General features: G+C 38.0%; 1 protein-coding gene across 2 annotated transcripts; it reads left to right on the forward strand.

Moving 5' to 3' along the window:
• Positions 1 to 1,037: 1,037 nt before the first annotated feature.
• ZNF326 (zinc finger protein 326) lies at positions 1,038 to 25,991 on the forward strand. Of its 2 annotated transcripts, XM_083867549.1 has the most exons (13): positions 1,038 to 1,146; positions 1,629 to 1,703; positions 7,515 to 7,635; positions 9,674 to 10,079; positions 12,725 to 12,923; positions 14,656 to 14,690; positions 15,583 to 15,670; positions 17,873 to 17,987; positions 19,016 to 19,163; positions 19,480 to 19,579; positions 20,657 to 20,787; positions 21,717 to 21,812; positions 23,756 to 25,991. In XM_083867549.1, exons 1-13 carry the CDS (start codon positions 1,131 to 1,133, stop codon positions 23,915 to 23,917), a joined length of 1,692 nt encoding a protein of 563 aa, XP_083723675.1. In that variant the 5' UTR covers positions 1,038 to 1,130; the 3' UTR covers positions 23,918 to 25,991. The 2 variants fall into 2 exon arrangements, with proteins under 2 accessions (XP_083723675.1, XP_083723676.1); XM_083867550.1 differs by lacking the exon at positions 1,629 to 1,703 and having other exon boundaries at positions 1,057 to 1,146; positions 23,756 to 25,990.

A 25,991-nucleotide genomic window follows, 5' to 3' on the forward strand; every position in this document is an offset into this window, starting at 1 on the left:
ATTGTGATCTTCACACAGGTCGCTGAGGACTTTTTGCATGATCATGTGTCTGGGCAAAGTCTGTTTCTTCAAATCTTTTGGCTGCATAGAGGAGCCAAAGGGTTACGTTTCAACTAACCTCAAATGAAGTCTGTGTTTAATTTAACATCAGCCATTTTGAGCGTTTCAGCGCAGGCTGTTAAATACACAAAAACCTTTGTCTGGAGACTGACACCTCACAGATTCACTGAATCGTAGAACGTTAAGGGGTTGGAAAATATCTTAAAGATCATCTAGTTCCCACTCTACACTACCACCGCCCTCTTCCCCCACTCCCTTCAGGGACAAGGAACACCTCCCTCTAGACCAGGTTGCTCAACCTTATCCAACCCGGCCTTGAACGCTGCCAAGGGTGGTGTCACCAAAACTGGGCATCCACAGCTTCTCTGGGCAACCTCTTCCAGTGTCTCATGACCCATGCAGTAAATAATTACTTCCTTAGGTAAACTGGTGTTGTTAGGTCCATCAAAGGGGAGCATCACAGAGGGCATTTCTTAAACAACGGTTTTATTTCGCAAAGCCACTTGTTTTGCGTAACAGAGCAGCAAACACGCTCTAACACTGTAACACACTTGGAACTGGCAGGACCCACGGACAGGACACCTCATGCCCAGGGTTGTGCAGCTCCAGGGATGCCACGAGGGCTCAGTCCCGCCCGGCACTGCCTGACTTCAGGGGAGTGTATTCTGAGCCACTTCACCAGGGCCCCCGGGGCGTGTGTTTAGGGTTGATGATGTGGATGTCTCGCCACTCCTCGTCCAGCAGCGACTTCAAGCATGACAGGGCCTGACGCCAGAACACAAAATGGCGGCTGCCAGGGCTCAAAATGGCCGCCGCGCAGCCTCCCTCGTGACGCGGCCGGGGCAGGCCCCGCGCGCGGCGCTTTGGGCGGCGAGCCCGGGCCCGCGCTCCCTTCTGGCCGGCCAGGTCACGTGACGCGGCGGCCGAGCCAATCGGCGCGCTCCGTGGCCGTGCGTGCAGCGCGCGGGTCCCGCCTCGCCTCGTTGTGGTGGAAGGCGCCATTGGGAGCCGCCGGAGCCGCTACCGCCGCTTTCCCGCCAGCAGCGCCCGCCGCCGCCGCCACCGCCGCCATGGACTACGGGGAAGGTGAGGGCGCGCCCCCGCTGCAAGGGCAGGGCCCGGCCGCCGCCACCGCTGCCGCCGCGGGGCCTGGCCGTGTCTCAAAATGGCAGCGGCCGCTTTGTTACGCGCAGGACGGAGCCCCCCTCACCCACGTCCTCGTCCTCCTCCCCCGCCGCCACTGCCGGGCTGGGGGAGCTGCGGCGGCGGCCGGCGGCGGGAGGGCTGCGCGGGAGGAGGGCCCTCCCCGGGGGCGGCGCGGGCGGGCGCGGGGCGCGGGTGGGGGCGAGGCGCCCTGGGGGCGCGGGGCGAGCGGGGGGCGAGGGGGCGGCGGCGGGCGGGGGGCGCGGGCAGAGCCGGGGGGAGCTCGGGGCGAGCTCTTTGAGGGGGTCGTGTCAGGAGCCTGGAGATCCGACAGGAGAGAGAGCCGCCTCTTGTTGCGGCTCCCTGTCTCTCCCCTCCAGCTCTTGCTAAGCACTAAGTCATTCTCACTGACCCATCCTCTCCAGCTGAAGACAGAGATTGGAGATTCCCAGATACCCCCATGCATTGTGGTGTGAACATGCCCAGTGGGTCAGTCTCAGGTATGAGCTATAAATACGTCTAACCTGTAAAAAGAGTTGGGGCTGAACAATCGGTGTTAACAAAAACAAAAAACGCAACGGGTTTTTAAAAGTGCGTAACATGGTTTGAGTGCTCATGTTGTTTTCTAAAGTTGTAACTGTCTGGGAATGAGACTTGATTTTCATCTTGGGCATGTCAACATGAACTCCTGCACGTTCCAAATGAAAAATTGTGAGATAAAGGAGTGGGGATGGGTGGGTGGGGTAGAAATACAGACTTTTCTTAAGATTATGTTGTTGTTTTTTTTAAGATAAACTAATATATTCTTATAGAGTACTGTATTTGATTCTTAGTATTTCTGTTGAAAAGAAAGGATATTTTCTTTATTTATAAAATCCAGAACCTGTAACTGCTTGAGTTTAATTTACTTTTTTTCCCCAAAAAAGTTTACTTTAACTAACAGTTTGGGAAGGAATATAGAAAAAACATATAAAGTCAACACCAAAAGCTACCTCTTGTTTTTGCACTCTCAAAAATACCATGTAGATAAAACAAAAGGGAATGCACATACTTGGTTAAGATGATTAAGGTTATGAGTTGAGACAAGACTCAAGAGATGTTTTGCTATCTCTTGCTGCATGCAAGCAAGTATTAAAAGGATCTTAATACAAAAACTTACTGATACTGTATCCAAGCTTCGTTTACACATTCTGTCAAATAAGTGCTTGCTTGTTGGATTGCTTGACACTCTTGCTGGCTGTTATATGCAAATAACACATTGGATTACAGATGCATCTTTGATTGCAATATAATATTTTTTGTGACACATTTCTTGAGTCTTAGTTTTTTTTTTCAGTTATATTATTTTGCATTTATATTTCAGCATAGTAAAATTAATAAGTAACTAGTAAATAAATAAATAAATATATTGCCCTGTGTTTTCATCTTCTGTATTGATTCCTAATTAAATATCCATTTGATTTTTAGAATGAAAGGTTATTCTTCTTAAATGCCAGTTTAAGTATTTTATTGGAATATTCACTATAACTGTTAAACAGAACCTGCTTTTCTGAGCTCTGATGAGACGAATATTAAAATGAATCCAGGCTCATCATAGGGAAGTAACTAATCCAATGTGTATTGTACAATTAGGGTGTTCCTTTCATGTACCTCTGTAATAATAGTTTTCATTGTGTTAATTAAGCTTTCTATTATTTGCAATTATTAAAAAGAGCTTAGCTATGATGTGTGCAGCTTGAAACTTCTACCATGACTGTTTATAAATTGTATGTACGTGAGCAAGGCATGCATAAAAATTGTTTTACCCAGGTTCTGTACAGGAGGCTGAAGGCTGTTTTGTGGGGGTTCAGAAGACTGGCAAGAGAGGTTAGAGGTTGGGAATTCTCGTCTTTGCCTAGTTTTCCTTTGGGCTCTTGGCAGGGTTCTCCTGTTGGAAACTTTTAGCCAGTGGGAAGCACTTTTAGTTGCATGTCTGATGACTCTTGTAATTGCACCATTGTCCCTTCCTGACAGCTTAGTTTGAGCCCAGAGTTGGCATGCCCTTCAGAATAAATTGTTAGTATTAGTAGCAGAAATATTATTAAATATTCATGTTAATATTTTAGTTACTGCAGCTATTGTCCTTTTAATTTGAAAAGGGAAGTGGCCTAATGACGAGGTTGTGATCCTGTCAATCTAGACGTGGTGTTATGAAAATGTAATGTGCCTGGAAAAAATACTGCTTCTTACTGCACAACACACCCTAAAGCTTCTGGTAGTCAAAATTTAGCTTTTTTAGTTTATCACTTATTTTGCAAGATCTTCCTCATTTCTCATTTTCTTAGCCTTTTCTTATGCTTCATATGGAGCGCACTGTTTAAAATGATTTCTTGTCTTTATGCTGTGAATATGATTTCAATGTTCTCTGCTCTAAAGCTTTTTCTTTTAAATGGAGTTCTTTGTACCAAGAGATTCTGAGTCTTATGTACTGTTTGTTTACTTTGTAGTTCTTTTCCTTTGCAAAATTTGATTTTTCTTTACTGACTGTTGAGATTTATTTTGCAGGTATTTTAAATTATCTTTCCACTAAATAAGGCTTTTAAAAAATTATTCTGAAGAAATACATATACATTAACATTTTAATTTGTAAACTGAACTTGTGTTTTAGTATCCCCTTTTGTTTTTATTTTAGAAGTAATTTTTTCACCTTTTTCAGCTCTTCTCCCCTCTTTCCAATACAAGTAGACAAGCATGATCTGGAAATTAGAAGTCAGATAGTTGTTTTCAAGTTCTTTTATTTTTGTACTCAAGTTCAGTGGCTCATTCATCCATAGGGTATTTGTGCAAGAAGCTGCAGATGCCAAAACCTGATTAATTCTGTTAATAAATTCTTTGTTTCAAATGCTTTGATAATGCCTTCATCTCAGAGACTCACTCTCATTTTAAGCTTTAAGAGCAAATATGGACTACTGTTTATTAATTCCTTTTTAATTCTGTAGTTTTTATAGATACACTGATACAATATTTCTTCAAAGGTTTCTTTGATAAGCAGTTACTATTTAAACTTAAATGAACAGCTACTCTTGAATTTTTGGTTTGAGACACTGGAATATAATTCCTGGTGTCTTTTCTCTAATGCCTAAATACAAGTTCTCTTAGCATGTGAAACAATTTCATATTTAGTCTGCACTGACAGGTAGCCTCTCTACATCTCTTCTGGTGGTGACAGTCATTATTAATCAGTTACTATACTAAAGTCCTTTTTATTTTAATTTATCTAAATGACTATTTACTCTTGTCTTGTATTTTTCCCCCGTTTTTAGGATAAAGCCTGTCTGGAGATCATACTTCCAGAGTAAAGTTTAAAGCTTGAAGAAGTACTGTACTTGTTAATTTGAATGCAGTTTCTTTGTCAGGCTCTGGGCATGAAGTATAAAATGTGGACATCTTTGGTAAAGTTTGCAGCTGATGCCTGAACCAGGAGGGCAGTGGTTGGAAGGATGGGTTCCCTGCTCAGCAGTGTGGAACAGTTAATGAAGTGGTTGGAAGGAGATGATAAGGTCACCTTCAGTAGACCAGGTCAAAAGTGTCTGTCCCACTCACCAATATCCTGTATGTCCCTCTCTGTTTGGAGGCATGGAACAAGTAGTACAAGTACTCCTTTGGTGTATTTATATGCCTTCACTGGTTTGCAGCTTGAGGACTTTCCCAGCCATAGTCTATGCTCGACATGCTTTGAATTTCTCGTCAGCTGATTTATCTGTTTTCTGTCCTAAATCCCTTTTAATTTTTAGTAACTTACTACTTGAAACTTAGTTCAGGCTTTGTATGTCTGTTTTGTGGAAAATTACTTGGATCCTTCTTTAGTTTGTTATTTGTAAATTTCATTTGCTTCCTTCAGTTTCTTGCAGTAAATCATTCAAGTGATCATCCCTCTTCATGTCTTTGTACCTTTTGTATCCCGTATTAACCATTTTCAGATGTGAGTGTATTATAAATGCATGGCAGTGAGTCTGGAAAGGGATGAATAAGTTGTTCATTGTTAAGGAGGAGATGGTGGTGATGTCCTGAAGGCAGGGATTTGAGAATTTAGGGACTGGCATAGCTCTACAGCAAGACTGCTGATGTTATATAACATGAACTGAGTAAGGAGTGGTGAGCAACCGTGGCTGTCAGAAGTTTTCCTGTGGTTGTAAATCGTATTTTAGCATTTGCTTTCATGCTAAAAATTTTAGACTAAAAATATCTTTCAAAATTATGATTTTTAAACCATTTTTTGAAAGCGTTCTTTGTGCATGAAAGTTTTTGTGTATTTTTCCAGTACTGGGCTGCTGGCATATGCATAAAACTGGTCTCTACTTTCTGTACTGTAGTAGAATTGTGTTGTAGTGGCAGGGATCTTGACAGTATGTTGTGCTTTTCCTTGTTGGATGACTTGATTCAGTTCTCAACTCTAACCTCATTGATTTCATGCCATCTTAGGGCCTGTAGATAACAGGGTCAAACAAGTCAAACTAAGATAAATTATTGGGTGCTTTCAGGTCAGGCATGTCAGTTTTCAGAATGTCAGTGTCTTTTGATTAGTTATCCTGTACTAAAAAACCTAACAACCTGGATCTGAGATTAGATGATCCCATGGTTGATCTTAATTTCTGTGAAACTGAGTTTATTTTCTTGACTATCTTTTCTTTTTGCTGGTCTGCATCTTTATGTATACAGTCTTGAGGGTAATGTGCTGGGTTAGGTGGCAGATCATTCAGAAACACCAGAGAGGAACATTAGATGCTTTTATTAGAAGCCTCATCTATTTCTTTTTGCAGTAACTCTTTGCAATTTAAGTTGATGATGGGTGGTGCTACATGATTAGTATTTTGAAAAGGTTTTTTTGTGCTTTGGCTTTTGAATCTTTATTGTCTGTTCAGAATATGAAAAGGAACAGTATGACTTCTATGTTCAAAGGTTTTTTTTTTTTCTTTTTCCAGAAGTATCATCTTCAGATTTTTAGGAAGTACCTATGTTCATTAAAATAAAAATCAGCAGTAGATCTTTGTGTTGGAGTCCCTGTTCTGGCATGCTAAGAATATCTGTGTAAAAGTGATACAGCCACCTTAATATCATTTGCAGAATTCTCATTGTTGACAGATACAAGAAAGTAAATTACAATGACTTAGTGCTAACGAGAACTAGGTACAAACAGGATATAATTTATATATGTATTTTCAGCACTACAGTTACTTTTGTGAAATGATCTACACAGAGAGTTGCTGTATTTCTTTAAATAGGATGAGTTCTTATGACTTCAGGAGAGCTAATTGTCCTGGAAAAGTCAGTGGTTTACATGCGAAGATACTGAAATGTTATTAAATACTCTCTTTTGTCAGAGTAAACAGATACTTGGTTTTATTTTTATCCTTCTCGTGTTCGTTGTGTATTCCTTGTCTGTGTTACTTTTTCTGTGAATTTTAACTTGCCAGGTTTTCTTGCTATTACCCAAAACTTGGTGTTTATTGGTACTGGGAAGCAGTTCTGGTCTCCAGAATGCCAGTGAAGTGCAGATTCTGTACGTTACAGGAAGACAGTGGATCATACTCATTATGCAGATCTGCAGCATTGTTTTAGTGCTTTCAATTTGAGTGATTATTTGCCCAGAATTTTTACGTAGACCTTCCAGTGCTAAGGAGGAAGTTGGTTCTTTTGTCAGACTTCATTACAAGATACCAAGATGTCAGGAAGTGACATCAGTTCAGCTGTGAAATACCAGCATTTTAGCACAGTTAGTGTAGCTGCAGCTCAGTGTGATTTGGGTGGATTTTTGTTTGTGCTTAGATGGCAGAAAATTATTTTGTTTGAATGTAGCCTAAATACAAAGCCTGCACTGCAGCATGACAGCTTGTAACCTTGACCCAGGGTCTCAGTGTGAGTGGAGGTTTCTTGGGGCATTGGATAGAGAGCAGATGCCTGTCAGCTCTTTGTATTATTAAAGGGTTGGAAGTGGTCTTAATTCTCTACAACTTCAGACATACTCTACATCAGGTATCTTCATTTAATTATCTTAATTTGTGATGATTCCAGCTGATGGAACAATAATCCTGAGTTACCTGATGTTGGAAAAAATTAGGAACTTGATTCCAATGAAGAGGTGCTCAGATGATGACAAAGACACATGGCTTCTCTAAGCACAGTGTCAAAATTGGTTTACAACTGTCAATTTTATATTTTGTTTGTAAGCATTGTGGCAAAGAGTAAACCTTTTACTTAAGAATTTAAACTAGATTACTTAATAAGAATTCTTACTTGCTTTCTTTATAAACATTTTTCTGCTCTTTTTTTAGACATGGACCGGGATTATGGGCATGGAGGCTATGGTGGCCCACGATCCATGGACTCTTACCTTAACCAATCCTATGGGATGGAGAGTCATGGAGGTGGAGGAGGTGGTGGTGGTGGTAACAGGTAAAATAATCCTTCAGTTGTCCCAAGAATTGATCAAATCCAATTTAAGTTTAAATCATTCTTCTAACTAAGTGTTCCTGAGGCATGTTGTTATGATTTTATATGAACACTTTTGTTCTGAGTCTTCATGTTTGATAAATACTGGCAAATACTAAACTGTAAGTGCTAGATTCTTGTAATAATCAGCATTTTTGTGGAAAAGCTTGACAGTGAAACAGTGCGTCTGAATGAAAATAGCAAAAGTTTTGTTTTTCAGTATTGTATAGCAATTTGTAGCTGATTGGCCTGACACTATTTCTGACATAAGCAGACCTTACCTAATTGGTTTAGTGTCTTAGACCGAATCTATCAACATTCCGTTTTCAAGGAACATTTAGGGTATGTGTTCTTTGGTTTGAATGTGCAGTGCTCAAGTGGTCTTGGTATTGAATCTGAAAGTCATGTCCAGATTATTTCATTGGAAGGTACTGGTTACACTTGAAACTGTGTGAATGTTCTGGCTGCTTTGTAAGATGGATTAGCCTAAAACTAAAAATTCTAATGCAGTGGTCTTAAAGTTGTGTATTTAATGCTAGGATACTATTTGCTCTTGCAGAGAAAAACAATAGGGAGCAGCTGATTTGATTTAGGTCTTAATATTGTATTCAAAGAAGCATGCTTTTCAGAGTAGTGATTCTATCTTGGAGAAGATAAAATGTGAAGAAAACTTCGATAATCTGATGGTTTTCTTGTGTGCGCCCTTGAATTTTTGTCTGGCTGCTGCCAGATTACTGTGTGGTTCCTGTCTGTAGTCACTGTGGTGCCACTGGGGAAGGACAGTACTAAACAGGGTGGCTGGAGAGGTGTTGTGTCTTGCTGCTCGGTTTTGTTAAGCATTCTAGTTAAGCATAACTTGTTTAATAATGAACATTAATATTGATTTAAAAGTCTGAGCAGAGATTCAGGAATGAGCTGTACCTACCATATAGTAATCTGCATATGATGGAGGTTGAATGACTACGTGAACGCCAAAATGTCTCTTGCTATGTAACCTAATATGCATGGACTTTTTTCAGTGTCATTTTCTATCTATCTTTGAGTCTTCTAAGATGAACAGATTTTAAAATAAAGGCATTCAGTAGATAGTTAGTAAGTTGAGTCTCTTGTAGGTTGTATTGTGTCAGTTAAGGGATTGACTTTCCCAGCTGCTCAATCACCCTGTTACAACCCTGCAGGGACACTAAAGTGTTTCCCTTCTGAGTAGTTGTAAATACTGATTTCTGGCCTGACACTGCCCATGTCCCAGACGAAGCAAACTCTTGTTGAATAGCTGAAGACTTTAGCTGGTTTAGTTGCTTTACTCTGAAATTCCAAGGACTGCTTTTATGTCCACTCTGCATGCATTGGGGAGACTTTCAAAATCTTGAGTTGCTAGACCTAATGGTCTGCAAGTGAAAGCTGGATACACTGAAGACCATGAACTTCCTTGATTGTGAGACTGAATTTTACAGGGAAAAAAATTTGAGAAGGAACAAATGGGAATGGAAGAGCATGTGTATTTTTCCTTTAAAATGAGAACTGTGGGGTACTTGGAACTCAAAACTGTACCACTAAAAAAACCAAAAGATTTTTTTTTTTCCTCAGTTCAGAACTAAGCCGCCTCTTAACTGCTGTTTAACTGTTAGACTGTGAGGGTATTATTTTGAAGAAAGGGGAATTTGACTAGGCTTTGAATGTCTGCAGGTAATTATTTTTATGAGACTAGGGCTGGGCTTCAATAATGTTTTAGTAAATAAATGTTGCTGAAAATTTAAGTAAACAAAGTTCAGGTATATTGAACTTTAGAATTGTTTGTAGCAAAAATGGCTCAGATAGCTTTCTATCTGGTCATAGTGTGAATTGCCCAGCCCTAATCAAGATTAAACAATAACACAACTGTACAGATCAGTATAGTAATAAATTGATTTTAGTTGATAAATGTCAACTGATAACTTGTCTTTTGAAATGTATAACATTAGTAAGCTTACTTTTTTTTCTCCTCACTGTGCAACTTTTCCAGGTTTGGACCTTATGAGTCTTACGACTCCGGGTCTTCTCTGGGTGGGCGAGATCTGTACAGATCTGGCTATGGTTATAATGAACCCGAACAAAGCCGCTTCGGAGGTAGTTATGGTGGTCGATTTGACAACTCCTACCGGAATAGCCTTGACTCTTTCGGAGGTAGAAACCAGGGCGGGTCTAGCTGGGAAGCACCTTACTCCCGTTCAAAATTGAGGCCTGGGTTTATGGAGGACAGAGGAAGAGAGAGTTACTCTTCCTACAGCAGTTTTTCTTCACCCCATATGAAGCCTGCACCTGTAGGCTCTCGGGGGAGAGGAACGCCTGCTTATCCTGAAAGTGGATTTGGAAGCAGAAACTATGATGCTTTTGGAGGACCATCAACAGGCAGAGGCCGAGGCCGAGGAGTAAGTACAGAATCTTTTCAGATTCTTTTCACTAGACACTCTTTTAAACCCTTTCAAGACCACTGCTTTAAAATGAATGCACTGTTCAGTACAGTGTGGGGGCTTTGTCCAAGCAAACTATCATGGTTCACGATGTTGTTTATCCCTTTGAAGCTGTCTTCAAGTAGAACCCAGTCCCTCTTTCTGCTGAAAGTAATGAGTAATAGACTAGTTGATAAGGTTTGTTAAATCTCTCCTTTTGTTTGAAAGGTGAAGATAAAAGTAGTAGGTTTGGTCTAAAAGGGATTAAAAGGACTTAATTTTTCCTTGTAAACACCAGCATCTCTGCTGCTGGTGGGGAATTCTTTGAATATTGTAAAAGTTGAATTCAAAGTCTTTTGAAGTTTTGAGTAGGTTAAAGGTGCAATGTATAAGCAAAAAATAAAACCCAGGTTGTGAACTCTAGGACAGTTTCTGGTTCGTGTAAAGGGAAAAGTTTAGCTAATTCTTTAATATGCTGAGTACATGTTTTATCAAACATCAAGTCCTCTTTTAATTCTTATTCTTGTTGACTGGAAGGGTGTTGGGGAGGAAATGGCAAAGGTGAGTGGTCAGCAGTTACAGTGATTCTTTCTCAGAATTAAAGCATGGTTAAAGGGGCATCATCAACTTGAAATCAGGTCCGTTCACAGAATTGAAATTAATTTCCACACAGTGTGCTTAGTCCTCTTACTTGTATTCGCTTTTAAGACTTAAGTGCTTCTCTGTGGATTCCTTTCCAGTATAGGATGCATAAAGTGTATGTCCAAGAAACAGCATGATTAACTGTACGCAAAATAGTGGATTGCAGTTTGAGGTAGTAATGCTTGATGTTAAGTAAGCTAAGGCAAAAAAGTACAGCAGAAGAGAGTAAAAAAACCCCAAACCTGACAGAAATACTAACTTTAGGTTGATGGTGTCCCTTTGTCTTGGTTTTATAATCCCAGCTTTGATTTTTTTTTTAAGCACGAAATGTTTAGTGAACACTTTTCTGCCTGTGCCTCTAGGTGTAACTTACCTTTTAAAATTCCTGAGCGTGCTGTATTTCTTTGGGAAATGATTCTTTAATTTTAAACTATACAGCTTGTTGTAGCTTGAAGTGTAGAGGAAGATTATTTTTTACTGGGTCTTTTATATGCTTAATTTGCGTGGTGGTTTTGTTCCAGAAAGTCTACTTTGCATCATTCTTGAGTATTGTAGTTGCCATATTCAACTTTTAGCTCAGATTTGCACATGGCTGTTAGCCGGCATGTAGCATGGTATGAGAAAAAGATTCTAATCTTCATTTCTCTGCTTGTGAAGCTGAAAATGTTACATTCTTAAGCTTTTATGCCATCCTTTCAGAACTCATTTAGATCTGAAAGCTTTGTGCAGCGTTACAACAGAGTTCTTTTTAAGTTTGCTTTTGAAATTTATCCTTTTAGTCTTTTATGTAATAAAGGAGAATGTAAAGGCTAGATTACTTACCCCATGTAAAATGCATTGCACCTTTAATAGGTAGATTTGTCTGTTTTAAAAAAACCAAACTTGAAATTATTGAGTGTGTACTTCATGTCAAATCTGTGTCTGATGTAAATGTACATGCTAGGCAGTTTATAGCTATCTTAACTAAATGAATTAACATGGAGATCTTGTGCATGGACTTCTGATTATGGAAAGTGCCTGTTTTGGTACATTCTGTCTGTCATTTAAAATCTGCTATGAAAAAGTCATACTTTTCAAAAGTGTTTTGAGGTTATATTTATGTTCTTTTGACACTGTAATATTAGTTCTCTTCTCATAGAAAGACATTTATTTCTGCTTATCCAAGTCACTCATCCAGTTGGTGGGCTCTCTTCTGCCCTTTATTAATCAAGTAATTAAGTTAATATTAAGAAGCATGTTAGCACTTTGGAAAATGTTCCAGCTACCTAAATTCCCCTCTTCAGATTACTTATTTATTCCGTGTCTTCAGAGAGGTAACTTTCGTATACAAGTGTCCACAAATGACTGTACATAATTTTAGAAATAGTGGAAAGGTTTAGTTCTTCAATGGAATTTTCATTCCCATCAGTGCATTGTTTTTGTATCACTCTCTCCAGGCCCAACTTAAAAATTCTGATTTTACTGAATTCATTGGAAAGATAGAAAAAAGAATGGGCTTCCTTCAGTTAATCAGTATTCCACACTGGCCAACTGTCTTTACTCAGTTTTCAGATCACGACTTTATCATTTTGCATAAGATGCAAAGCAAGGAAGGTTTTTTTAAACAGCTTTTTTTTTTTTTTTTTTAAAGTGTTGAAAACTGAGTCGTTAAGCTGTTTCTTTCCCAGAGGGAGATGGAATTCATTATCTAGAGAATCTGAAGAGAGGAGCCAAGATGTTAGGCTGAGATATGATAGATACATTCATTGCCTGGACAATGGTTCTGAATAAGCAGAAACACAATTTATACAGAAGTTTTCATTCTACTGGACAAACAGCCATTGCACAAACAAACATCAGACCAGGAGCTTAAGTTTCCTCCTGCATTTTGCTCTAGAACACAGATTTTAGCTAAAGGTCACGGTCATATTGTACCAAGTAGTTGTTTTATTGACATTGCTTTCATATACTAATACCTTCCTCTTGATTTTGCAAATTTTCAGCATATGGGAGACTTTGGCGGAATGCACAGACCTGGAATTGTCGTTGACTATCATAACAAACCCAGTCCCGCAGCAGTTGCTGCAAGAGGAATAAAAAGAAAAATGATACCACAGCCATATAACAAACCTGGTGGGACATTTATCAAGAAACCCAAAATGACAAAGCCTATTTTGAAGCTAAGCCAGAAAAAATCACCCAGTAAGTAGCAAGTGTAAAAATTTTTAAGTTGAAATTACTGATTCTTTTTATTCATTAGAAATGACTTAGTTTTAATATTCAGAAAGAGGGCTATAATGTGTTGTTTTGTAATTCTTAATTTTCTACCTTTCAAGTAGTCCACAGTAGATTTTAGGAATTTATGTCTAACTTTCCTACTGCAAAGATAATTTGCTAAATGATATTGAATATTTAGATGTGTTCACGTATGTATGTCCCATTGAAGACTATCTCATTGAGACTTATGACTATACTTCCTGGAGGCAAATTTTCACCACTCAAAATAATATCAGAGCTCAGGTTGTCTGAAGAGACAATGCCTGAAAAATACTAAGATGTGCTCTTTTATGAGCCTAGGCTCTGCTGTCCAAATTCTTTGGATATAAAAAGTGGTGCATCAGCTGTGATGCAGTTAAAATAAAGATATAAGGCGTGGGTGTAGAGGAGAGGGAAAATGAGAGAAACTGCAAAAACAGCAAAAACTGGTACAGGATAATTTATGAGAGGCAGAAAGAGATTGCTCCCACTTGTAAATGAAATGCTGTAATGGTGAGAACAACTGTAATTGAGACAGATAAACTATAAATACAAACTGCAAAATGTATTAGTGATGCTTGGTTTCTTTAACTTCCATAAAGATATTCTACAACTATAATATTGAATTTTTATATTGCAGTCAAAGTTGGAGAAAAAAGTAACTAGTGAGGTTTGAATAAATTACTCACATTGAAGGAATGTAGACTTGAGTATCACATGTTGTGAACAGTATGTACAGCAGTCAGATATTAGTTTTTATGCTTGTGATTTCCTGGTAATTTTGATCTGCAGGGTTTTATGTAGTTTGGTTTCAAATCGCCTGTGAAAATCGTTTAAAGTTGCTGTACCTCATAGCTTCCAAGGCAAATGCAGAGACTTGGCAGAGACTTTAGGACAGAAATTCCGGTTTTGATTTTGTTATTCTGGTTACATTACTGTGTATTACATAACTGTTCCCTTGTCAAGAGTACTGTACAAATTCTAGGAACTGGCTGTATCGAAGACACTCCTCTGCCTTTTGTGTAGGGAACTTTATTGGTGGTCTCACCAGCTTTGTTGTGATGAAAAGGGTCTTCAAAATGCACATGCAAGTTCTTACAGTACTTTTGTACATTTTCCTTTCTAGGATATGTTCAGACAGAATGCTTCTAATTTATTGTCTCCCTCACTGATTTCCGCAATCCAAAGACCAATACATAATATTGGTGTTACTTTAGGAAATGGAATAGATAGTGCCCAGAAGAATGCAGCCTCTCCTGTGGCTCTGAGGTTAGGGGGAAGAAAATCTTGGGTAGTTTAACACAGTTATTGAAACCTGAACTGAAAGACCTAAGCAGTATAATGTAGTTGAAAACTAAAAGGTGGGTGACAGCCAACAGAAACTGATGCAGTTGGTATCTTCTGTAGAAATGAAAATATATCTCAAATTTATATTGTCCTTTCAGCCTTGAAATTCTTGTTTTGGAGTTAGATATAGGTGATTGCTTCTAAAAGTATTTAGTTTATGTTTCTAAGGATAACTGATTTTACATTTAATAGTATTACTAAACTGTGATGGATTGTAAATGTAGACAATCTTCCCTGCATAACAAGCTAATTTTTTCCTAAATATCTTACTGTCTTAAAATGAATTGTCAGTGACAGCACTTTTGCATTGTTTCTCATTTTATATTAATAGACACGAAGACATCTTACCAGGATTCTACTGTAGAGGTAAAGATTCTCACAACTGAAAAATGTTTTGATTCTTTGAGAAGTGTGCATAGTATATATACCTTAAGACAAATAACTCTTAAGCTTGAGTTATCAAATTGAATATTAAACTAGATAAGTTTTTCTGAACATGATTTTTGTTTTTTTTCACTTTATCTAAAATTGTCTTATTTTGGTGGCAGTTGATTTTGAGTGAAAGATGTAGCTTGTGCACATAGCCTGGAAAGTGAATTTTAAGGTGTATTTGTAGACCCTACCTGTTCTTGTAATGCCCTAGAGAGCTGTCATATAAATGCTTCTCATGTTGCTACAGATAGACAGCTTGAGTTCCTGCAGCTATGATCTGCTTGGGTGGGTACAAAGGAGATCACTAAACAGAAGTGAGGAGGAATGGCCAAAACATACGACATATCAAGGGGAGAGGGTAAATAAAAAAAGGATCAGTGTTGAGAGATGTTCTCTGATAGGGTAGGAAGATTAGTGTCAGGCAGATCAGTTGCAACACTATGTAAGAATGTTGCTAGTAAGCTAAGCATGTGTGTGTATATGTATATATATCCTGGTTTAATGTTGCAAGACTGGAATGTCATTTCCCTTTTCGAGTGAGGGTATTAACACCTTCTCAACTAAGTAAAAGTCTGGATTAGAAGTCAAAATATTTATATAGAAAACAATTTTGATTGTGCAAATAATTCACTGAGGCTTCAAGGCATTATGAAGAAATGCAGAGCTAGAAGTATTTGTCCACTGAGTTCAACAAGATACTCAATTCACTTTCTTTCATTGTCATATTTAAAAAATACCAAGTAACAGATCATTGGAAATAATGTAAATTATGCTGCCTTTCTGCATTTAGAATGTGTTTTTTAATTTATGGATTTGGCTTTATTAGGAAATTGAAGTTGATACAAGTGGTGCAGTTGTTATATACGAAGACTTTACAAGAGATGCTTATGATCTTGGATATCAGACTTTTGGAGGTAAGTCAATTTCTTGGTCAGGTGAGGTGTTGTAGATATTCTGTTGGTGAGACTTTGAGAGAATACATTTTGTAAGCCTCTATTTATGACCTCTAATAGTTGTTTGGTTGCATTGCTGCCTGTTTCTGTTTGAAGAGTTTAAAAATCTAGGCTGTGGAAATACGGTTGTTTGTAACATCCATCCATTACTTGGTTGGTTTTTCATGCCTACTTATGTCTCTGCTCTCTAATCATTTCAATATGTTGTCGTTCACCTTTTAAATTTAATTTTTGTGAAAAAAAAAAATAAAAAAAATTGTGGTCTTCTATACTTGCTACCATTCCGTTGCTTGCATGTTGTTCATCCCACTGGCTCCTCACCCATATCCTATATTTATCCCACTAGCTGATCAACCTCACCCTTAAACCCTAGGTGAGTCACTTTTAATAAAGTGGATTCCGTTATCTTGGACAGCTGCTATCAGGAATGCGGGGTCTGTTTCATGTACAGTCTTAACGAAGCAGGTTTATTATTAGTTTACATAAAATCAGTTCAAGTGTATATTAACTGTAGTGATTCCAGATACAGAAAAAAAAATCCAGTGATAATGCCGAAATTACTTTTAGTCCCCCTTCCCTTGTATGCTGCCCTATTGCATATGGCATAGTCTTATTTGATGGCAAGCAGGGCTGGAAATTTGAGCAAATGAGCATTTCTTTTCTTGAAGTAATAGTAAATATTTTTAAATTGTGTGTGTTTCCTTTTGTTTTAAAAGTTTGCGTAAGTGCACTGAAGGAAGGAGGGAGTTTAGTTTATATATTGATTCAGGTCTCTATTCCCCAGCTTCTAACAGGACGGGCACTTCAATTTGTGAGCTTGAGGGTCAAAATAGAGGCCATTTCATGCCACAGAATATCATACCAAATGATTCTTACAGCAGTAAAACAAGTGATCCTTTGCATATTTCCAGGGTTGGTGGTAATGCACTAAATGAAATTTAAATCCTGAGATCAGTATGGGAATTGCCTCTGTGGGTAGGTAGGTGGTTTTTTGTTTTCAATTTGATTTTTTTAAAAAATAGTCTCATGGACAGGAGTTTTTCTCCTCTGTGGATCACAGTAAATTTTGAAACTCTTTGCTACAAAATTATAAGCCTTGGGATAATCAGCAGTTGTTAGTTGTGAAGATGTTTTCAGTATTCAGTGACACTTCTTAATCCACGGAGTGTTTTGCAGTTGTGGTGGTTGTGCATGATGCTGTTGTATGTTCCTTTCTGTTGCTGTTTGGATGGAGGTAGATTTTCCTGGAGGCTGACCTCTCTTCTAAGGTTGAACTGTAAAAGAAAACGAAGTGATCCTCTTTTTCTGGTCTAAAACTACCCACTTTGTTCATAGACTACTGAAGCAGACGTAGGAGATAAAAACATAGGTGCACTTAAACAAAAAGTCAGTGTCCTTGAAAGTCTTAAATGTTGTAGAACTAAATGCTATTCATTTATTCATTCACACTTTCACTTACATGCCAGGTGGTAATTTAATTAAGTTCTTCTCTGAAGGTTTGGTTGAGTTTTTTGTTGTGTGGTGCATCTGTCTGTCCTTCTCTCCCTCTCCCTGCCCTCATTAACTGGTTTATTTCTTTGGCTGAAAATATTTGGAATGTTTTTCTGTGATACCAAGAGAAGTCTAGTGGGGAAAATATAATAAAGTTCTTGAATTTCAGTTTACCTACCATACCTTGAAGCAACACTGTCTTGTCTCCTTTATGAGAACCTTTGCTTTTGGGAACTGTAGAGAGAAAAGATGGCCTTTAGATAGTTTCCTTTAATGTAAAGGGGACTGTAGCAGTGGTGCTCTAAAAACATTGGAGAATTTTAAACAATGTGTTTTTCCCCATTTGTTTCCAGTCATCTTTTTCTGGTCTTTTACTTGAAGAGGCACTTTAATAACTAGGCACAACAGGGAAGGAATTGCTTTAACTCTGAATTTCTTTTATGACTGTAAACTAGAGTGTAAACCGTTAGCTGTTAAGTTGAAAGCAAGTGTTTAAATTGATTGTCTTTAGAGGAGGGAAACAAAGCAAAACTTTCAGAACATTTAGGAAAGCCATTGAACCATGCTGATACAGGATCTTTCTCTGCATTTTGGTGTGGAGGAGACAGGGAAGACAGATACTTCTGTTGTTTGGTTTGGATTTCTTTTTTAATTCTACAATTGTATGTTAAGATGGCAAAGGAGAAGTTAAAAGTGAGGAAGAAGAAAAGCGGCGGATTGAGGCGAGAAGAGAGAAGCAAAGGCGTAGAAGGGAAAAAAACAGTGAAAAATACGGTGATGGATACAGGTATGTGCTGTAACTTCTGTGTTGTGTGCAGTGTTTTCTTGTCCCTAATGCTTCTGTAAGAATGCTTTTTTTTCCCCTTTGGATTGATTTTAGGAAAATAAAATGTAAGAAAGAAATGAGGGGAAAAACCCTACCCCCTTCCACACCCCTCAACTTCCCCTGCTTCCCAGCAAAAGCAAAAAGCTAACCCAAATAAAGAAAAGATCTCAAGCCAAAATCCAAATTCAGTGGCTTAGAAGACTGAGTGTTTCACTGGACCACTGTTATATCCAAAAATGCACATTTTGCTAACACCTTCTCCCCCACTAGTGCATCAGTGCACACTTGAGGAGATTAGAATGGTACTGCTTTTGAAGTGTATGTTCATGTTGACTTAAAAAGCTGTTAGAAATTGATTTTATTCTGATTTTATATGTGTGTGTATATATCTGTGGTCAGCTATTTTGTAGCAAAAATAAGTATGTAGGTTTGTAACTTTCTTAGACTTGCCCAGTGGCTGCACTGTACAAAGCTGTTCAATGTCAGTGCAGTATATGATCTTGGCTAGTGGTTAGTGACTTTACCTCATTGTACTGAGGAGATTATATTTTCTTACAAAGATTATATAGCTTTTTTTATGGAAAATGAAGTTTAAATGAATTCTGATTACTTGTAAGTAGGAATTTGTTGCCTGGCTGGGCTATGATTCTGTGCCTACAAGATGTTCTGGAAAAGGTGCCAGGAAGTAGAGAGCTGCAATAGATGAACTCACAGAATAATGTGGCTTTTAAATGCCCGGCTTCTGATTTCAGCAGTTTTTGTCTCCTGAATAGATAATTTTTTACTCTGACACTGGCCTGATTTATATTTGATTCTTGTAGCACTTAACCTTGTATAATGGAAATAAATTCAGTTTTTTTTTCTTCCATTTCTTTTTCATTTAGGCTTCTTCTAAGAATGCTTTTTCTGTTCCCTTTCTGATTGGGTTTGTCAAGTGTCATAGTTTTGAGGATTTTTAATAGTAATATTTAATGTATTTCTCTTGATAGAATGGCGTTTACTTGCTCGTTTTGCAAGTTTCGAACGTTTGAAGAAAAAGAAATTGAGTCGCATCTGGAGAGTGCAGCTCACCAGGAGACATTGGATCATATACAGAAGCAAACCAAATTTGACAAAGTAGTGATGGAATTTCTTCATGTAAGACAGCTGTTTTTTGATCTGTGTAATACTTTTACACGAGAATAGAGTTACAGTTTACCATTTATTTTCAAAATATTCTTAACTTATTGTTAATCCTTTTGTAGATGACTTTAGGTGCAGCGTATACTACTAAAAGTTGAAACAAATTCAAAGTGTCTAAAGTACAGTTACTTTTACAGTTGAAATAGTACCTTAAGAAGTAATAGCAATTGTTTACTGTTTGTTATAAATGATATTTTTAAAATCAGGGTTAATACTGGAATGTAAACAATTGTACATCGTAGGTATTTACAATTTTTTTTCCCATTTGTAGGAATGTATGGTGAATAAATTCAAGAAAACAGCAATGCGTAAGCAGCAGACAAGTAACCAAACAGAAAACTCCCAAGCTGCTGAAAAAGATATAATGGAAGGTGAGTAACGTGGAGCACTCCTGGTCTTTTTCTCCTTTCATTCTTCTTTGAATTTGACAAAATGGATAAAAACAGTTAGTTTTCACATCTTTTCTGTACCTGGTGGAGATTCCTTGCTTTGTTTCTGATACAGTGTGGAATGTAAACACAGCAGGAGATAGCAAACCTTATTTGTTTGTATCATGCTAGGCATTTGACAAGCAATTCTGTGGGCTTTGCCACAGTCTCATTCAGTAAAAGGCATGAGGAATGACAACAGGTGGATGCAGTAGATTGAAAGAGAGTGTAATAAAGCACTAAGGTGATAGTGGTCAAATACAATGACAAGGATTTGAAAAAGTGTAAATAGGAGAGTTGCTGTGGTTTGGAGGGACAGTGACAAAAGGAGGAGTTCAAGGATTTTTTGGTTATTCAAGCTGCATCTCTGCCTGGAATTTTTTTCTCCTTGGCTGCCCTACGGTCAGTTTTCTGGAGCATTTCATGTGTCCCTGCCTTGCTGTGCCATATTTTCCCATTCTTTGCTTGAGGGATTTCAGAATATGGGCTGCAACCAGAGGAGACATCTTTGAGTACTCTTATTTTAGGCAATAACTCTATTTCAGTATTACCTTAATTTGAACTTAAATACTAAAAGCTACTTCAAAATGCATATAGGCAACATCTTAACAATCCCACAAATTGTTTTTTACTTTCCTTAAGTACTGGAGGGCCTGTTTTCCTTTGTGATGAGAATGTTCTGTTACCAAGCTAATATTTAAAATTGCAAGACGAGTTGGATTCGTGTGCTTTTTCCCGATGGTGAGGGAGGGCAAGGAAGTAAATTATTTTTTATAAGGGGTAAAGTAAGTGCAATGACTTCAGTCAAGCTTTGTTTGGTGAATCAAAATGTGTATTTTTAAGGATATTGGTTATTGTTTATTGAACATAGATGCCATTTTTGTACTTTGTCTGGGTCCCGTGTAGTCTGTGAAGAGATGAAGTTGGAGTATTGAAGTGAAAAATATCCTCTTCCGATATTGCTCTCAGAGAGCCTGATTTTGATTTTGTGTTAATGATTTGTTGCATCTCCTTTGGCAGGGGTTACAGCTGATGACCATATGATGAAAGTTGAGACTGTTCACTGCAGTGCTTGCAGTGTCTATGTTCCTGCATTGCACAGTTCTGTTCAGCAGCACTTAAAATCTCCTGATCACACAAAAGGAAAACAAGTAAGATATGACATAATATTTTTAAAAAAGAGCAAGCATAATCTAATAGTAGAAGTGGATAGTAGTCAAAAATGTTACAGTTCTTCGTCCAAGTAATTTTTAAGTTCTTGTTGGTGTGGCTTGTTCTCTAGAAGCTGTAACGTCCTTATTGCATTTTTAAAGTTAAACACGTCAGGAAGTAGCCAGTACTTAATCACCCCAGCTAATTAAATATTGGTGTGCTTAATAGCTGCCAGTAGAAAATAATAAGAAAGTTACTAGAAATGACTTCTTAATTTGATGAGAATTTGCTTTACAGAGTATTGAAAACGTTTTGTTATTCAGATTGAAAAACAAAACACGTGTGTTTCTAGCAAGATAACCATACTGTCTCTTTTCCTGGTGATTATCTTTTTAATTTGAAGACAGCTGAGAGCGGTTTAGAATTAGCAGTCATGGTGTGTTTGCCCCTGTTAAAATTTATAATGCTGAACTTCAGGGCTAGTGGAAGGGTTGAAAGAGTAGCATGAGCATGATAGTAAGCAAGATTACTGAAGTTATGTTTTGTTTATATATGATCTTCTGTGATTGTGGAATGTTGTAGAATGTTTTGAGTTGGAAGGGACCCTGAAAATGACCAGGATCAACTTCAACAATATGTTAGGCTGTGATGGAGAAGCCTGAATGTTGTCTGTAGATGAGAATAGATAACTGGTTGTAGTCCATTATATAAGCAGGATACATCTTTTGATCAAGCTAAAGCAACAAGCTATAAACACTACTAAACCTAATTGATTAGGTTTATGTGGTTTGGACCCAAATATTAAGAACAAGCATGTAATGCTGTAATATGTTAATTATTTTTTTACAGAAACTGACCATGAATTCAAATTCACTTGACAGTTGTAAAAGGAATTGGATAATTATTCACTGTCAAATTTTTTTCCTAGGCCTACAGAGAACAAATAAAAAGGGAGAGTGTTCTTACTGCCACCAGCATCTTGAATAATCCTATAGTCAAGGCACGATACGAGCTGTATGTAAAGGTAAGCCGCAAATGAAAAGAAAATAATTGTTTGCCATTTTCTCCATGTTGGTAGAGTTTGACCTCAGTGCTCTGTTGTTGAGATAGCTAACAGTTGGAATATACTTTTAATGTGTTCTGCCAGTCAAAATCATTCTCAGATAAATTATTTTGCAGCAAAAATTACCACCTTCAGATTCACCAGCTTTTGATTTAGGCAGCTTTTAATTGGATGCTCTAATAAAAAAAAAAAACCAAAACAAACTTTAGGCAAATGACTAAAGTTACTCTGTATGTAATCTTAACTGCAGAGCACAAAACACAAATTACTCCATCTTTACATTTAGAAGCAAAAGCTCCACCATGTGGGTTTGTACTGAAGTATAGCGTGTGTACTACTCAGCTACTTTTGATTCTGTAGAATTTTTAGGGTTTGTGACAAAAACAAAAGCTTACAACAGTAGTTGATGGGATCACAGAATTTAAAAGGCATGGCAGCCTATGTTGTAGATAAGTGTTCTCACCTGAGAAACAGATGAATTCATTTTAGCAAAATGAAAGGGTTTATTTTCTTCTAGGCCACTTACTTTGCTAAGTGACTCTGTAATACTGTTTGTAGCTATTTCTGGATTACCTTTAATTGGTTTATGATTTTGCCTGTGCCATAACAGTAAGACTCTTTCAGACAAAGCAATACTGTCTTTTGGCTATATGGCAAGGTATGCACCAGTGGCCAAGTTAATTGTGATTTAAAATGTCAAATAATTCGTGTCCTGAAAAATTATGTATGGATGGGTGTGTGAATCAGTTTCAGACAGCTGTTGTATATCTATTAAGGAAGGGTTGCAAATGGCCAGATATCAGAGCCTGGAATATCTGCCAGTATTTCCAGCCACCTCTTCCCAGTTCCTTATGCCTGGTATGCGTTGTCCAATACAGCCCCCTAGCGGGAGACTGGTTAAAGGGAGAGTGGAAATTTGCCATTCATCAGCTCAAAAACTGAGGAAAGTTAAACTTGCAAGATTATCTTCACAAGGAGACCACTGATTATTTCAATGACTAGCACTGGTATTTCCTGTGGTGGACTGAACTTAAGACACTTTGACCAGGACGTGCTCAGTGAGGTGTATCTGGCTCCTGATTACGCAGATCCCTTTCATCCTTATTCAAATGTATAATGAACTGCAGACTGAAGTAGTTCAGTTTTCTTATACAGCATGTGATGGAGCAGAGCACTTGTGTATTCGGGACCTGCAGTCTTCCAGGAGAGTGTGAAATCTTTGTTATAACATGGTCTCAATTCTGCTTGCTTTGGGCTAAATCTAAATCTGAATTTAAAATTTGCTTGATTTTTAGAATAATCCTGAAATTGAGTTTTTGTTTTGTGGCATTTGCTGAATATTTTTATAGTTCTCTAATTTTTCAGTTGCCAGTTTTTCTCAGTTGACAATAGAATGAATTTCAGGCTAGTCAATGTAATAAATTCTTTTTCATTTTTTGAGGAGTGTGCCTTTTTCCATAGAAGTTTTCAGACTGCATGAAGACTGTTAAATAAGGAAAAGCAGAACTAAACTCTTGTGTTCCAATTTGGTTTTAATTGGGGAGAAAAAGGAAGCAGCTGTATTTCTTAATTAGAACATGTTGAAACTTAAGCATGTTATTTTAATTTCTGAATGTTGAAGTGAAATCTGTGTTTAGCATACTTGACTTTTTCTCAGTGGCATTTCCACTTTCATTGAAAGAGTTTATTGGGATTCCAGCTTCCCATGTACATAAAGGTGTGGCGTTGCTGGTTTTAAATGCAACTTGCTTTGATTTTCTTCCAAAAACCCCAGAACTATTAAAAAGCTGTATAAAATACTACAGCATTTTTTAGTGGATGCCCCTTTCATTCACTGAAATGATGAATATGATTTTATATTTGAAGTAAATATCAAAGTGTTTGTTTTCAATCTTCTACTTCAGGGTGAAAATCCTTTTGAAATTAATGATCAGGCTCAGGAGCAGCCAGCGGAGGAGGAAGACAAAGCTGATGAGCCAGCTGAGGGTGAGGAAGAGGAGGAAGAAGAGGAGGAAGAAGCTGAAGAACAAACTGACTTCACTTTAGACCACACTGAAGATAACTAAGTGCAAGAAAATAAAAATACATTAGTGGGGGCAAACCGGCTTTGTATTTCTGCTCTAAAGTGGCTCAGACTTTTTAATAGTCTCAGATGGATCTGAAGATTCGCCACCATATGCATGCATTCCATTCCATGGAGAACTTGTTTATATAATTCCTCTGTGTTTCTGATTTTGTTTAGAAAGAAATTAAGACTATTTTAGTTGAGCTTTTTATAGAAAACTGACTGTTAAAGCTGATCAGAACATTGTGTTGTATATTTTTGTAAGCATCCTATTTTTTTGGTGTGTGTACTGAAAGTTGGGAATAACTTCTGGTCTAATCAGTTGAAAAGGAAGGCGGGTCTGTGGGGCAAATATTTTAAAAGCTTTATGGTGTAAGCTTATAAATATTTACCTCATAGTACAGGATAAGTAACTTCAAAAATTGTGCTGTTGAGTGTGGCTGTTGGGGGGACTGCATTGCACTCTGTATAATAGAGTATGTGTTTATAATATGCCTTGTAGCTTTTTTTGTGAAAAGGTGTACCAGTTTGTAGCCATAAAATACTTAAGAAATATTACTGTTTAAAGTGTCTGTAGTTTAAGTATTTCAAAAATTTCCCCTTGCTGACTACTAAACTGGTTTCAAATTAAATCTTGATTGATACTATCATTTAAATTTGTAGTTGCATCTTAAGTGACTCATTTATTGCTGAGTTTTGATGTATTCAAACTCCACATACCAGTATAGGTAAGTACTTGAGCCCCCACCGTGTGCCTGGGGGAGCAATGTGCTTTCTGTGTGTTTACATGTGGTGTACTCTTGTTTGCCTTAGAAATTACAAGTGCACCTGTGTTTTTTCTACAGTTCCTGCTAATGTAGCTTTTGACTAAGGAGAACTGAAAATGTCTGATTTGACTGTTTCTAAGTGCAGTGAAGTAACTTACACCTTTTTTCCCAAAATAAGGTAACTTGACACAAGTACCACAATCTCTGGTGGTTACAGGGAATTTTTTTTTTCAAGATCTCATCATAAATGTGAAGTTGCACATTTCTTTTGGAGAGCCCTTGTGATAATATGTAGTCATTGGTGTGTAGAGGTGGTAAATACTTACAATACTCTGTATGTGTATACTTAAAACCTTACCTGCAGACCAGTTTACTTTTTCAATGATCTGTTTTTGAACTGGGGAAGGTGTGCAAGTATTATGGAGTAATACTTGGTTCAGATATTAGGCCACCTGAAATCCTAATAGCAGTCAACTGAAGAATGCTGTCTATTGCAGTCATTCAGCTGTTGCCTTTTGTATAGCTTGGAGAGCAGAAAATACGACAACACGATGAGGAAAGAGAGGAAACAGTTTGGTGTCTTGACCTCTTGTTCATGGCTTTGCCATTTTTATTTTATATCTAAAACATCTGCATAATGTAAACTTGATTGTTGTACCTGTAGGTACCAGCTTGGAACCAGAAGTTGGCGTGGTTTGGTTGGGAGATGTGTTAAGCCTACAGCTGTTCTAGATCTCTATATACTATTCTCCATGTTAAGGCTAGGACCAAGATTCATATTTGCATTGCTTTTAAGGTGTAATCTCTCCTTCTGCCTTACAAGCTGGTCATTCAACTTATGTTCTAGTTGTAGCTCTTTTGTCTTACCAGAGAAAGATGTATCTTTGTAATCTCTTCCCAGACAATTTAACAGGAACTGTATCAGTGTTCTAAAAACTAGTGAGAGTTTTAGCATGAGAATTTGTGGAGGCCCTTGAGCCTCTAAGAGAAACTTCTAGGGCAATGCCATGGAAGAATCTACTGTAGACTTCAGGAATGCTACATTACTTAGGGTGAGGAAGAAGGTTGCCCCCAGGGTGCTTTGCAGCACTATGTTAATCTACCTCAGTTTTGCTTTTCCCATTGGCCCCCTGGGCCTTGCCCACCTCTATTGTTCATACTTGTCCCCAGTTTGAGGTTTCTCCTTTCCTGTTTCCCCGTTGGTTGTGGTACTGCTGATGGTCTGCCCTTATGCCCTTGTACCCCCCTGTGCCCTCAGACCATTGGCTCCTGACCCCCATATTTAACCCTGTCCCTGGACCCTTTGGC

This window comes from Zosterops lateralis, assembly GCF_965231275.1.
Source record: "Zosterops lateralis genome assembly, chromosome: 9".
NCBI classification, from domain to species: Eukaryota; Metazoa; Chordata; class Aves; order Passeriformes; family Zosteropidae; genus Zosterops; species Zosterops lateralis.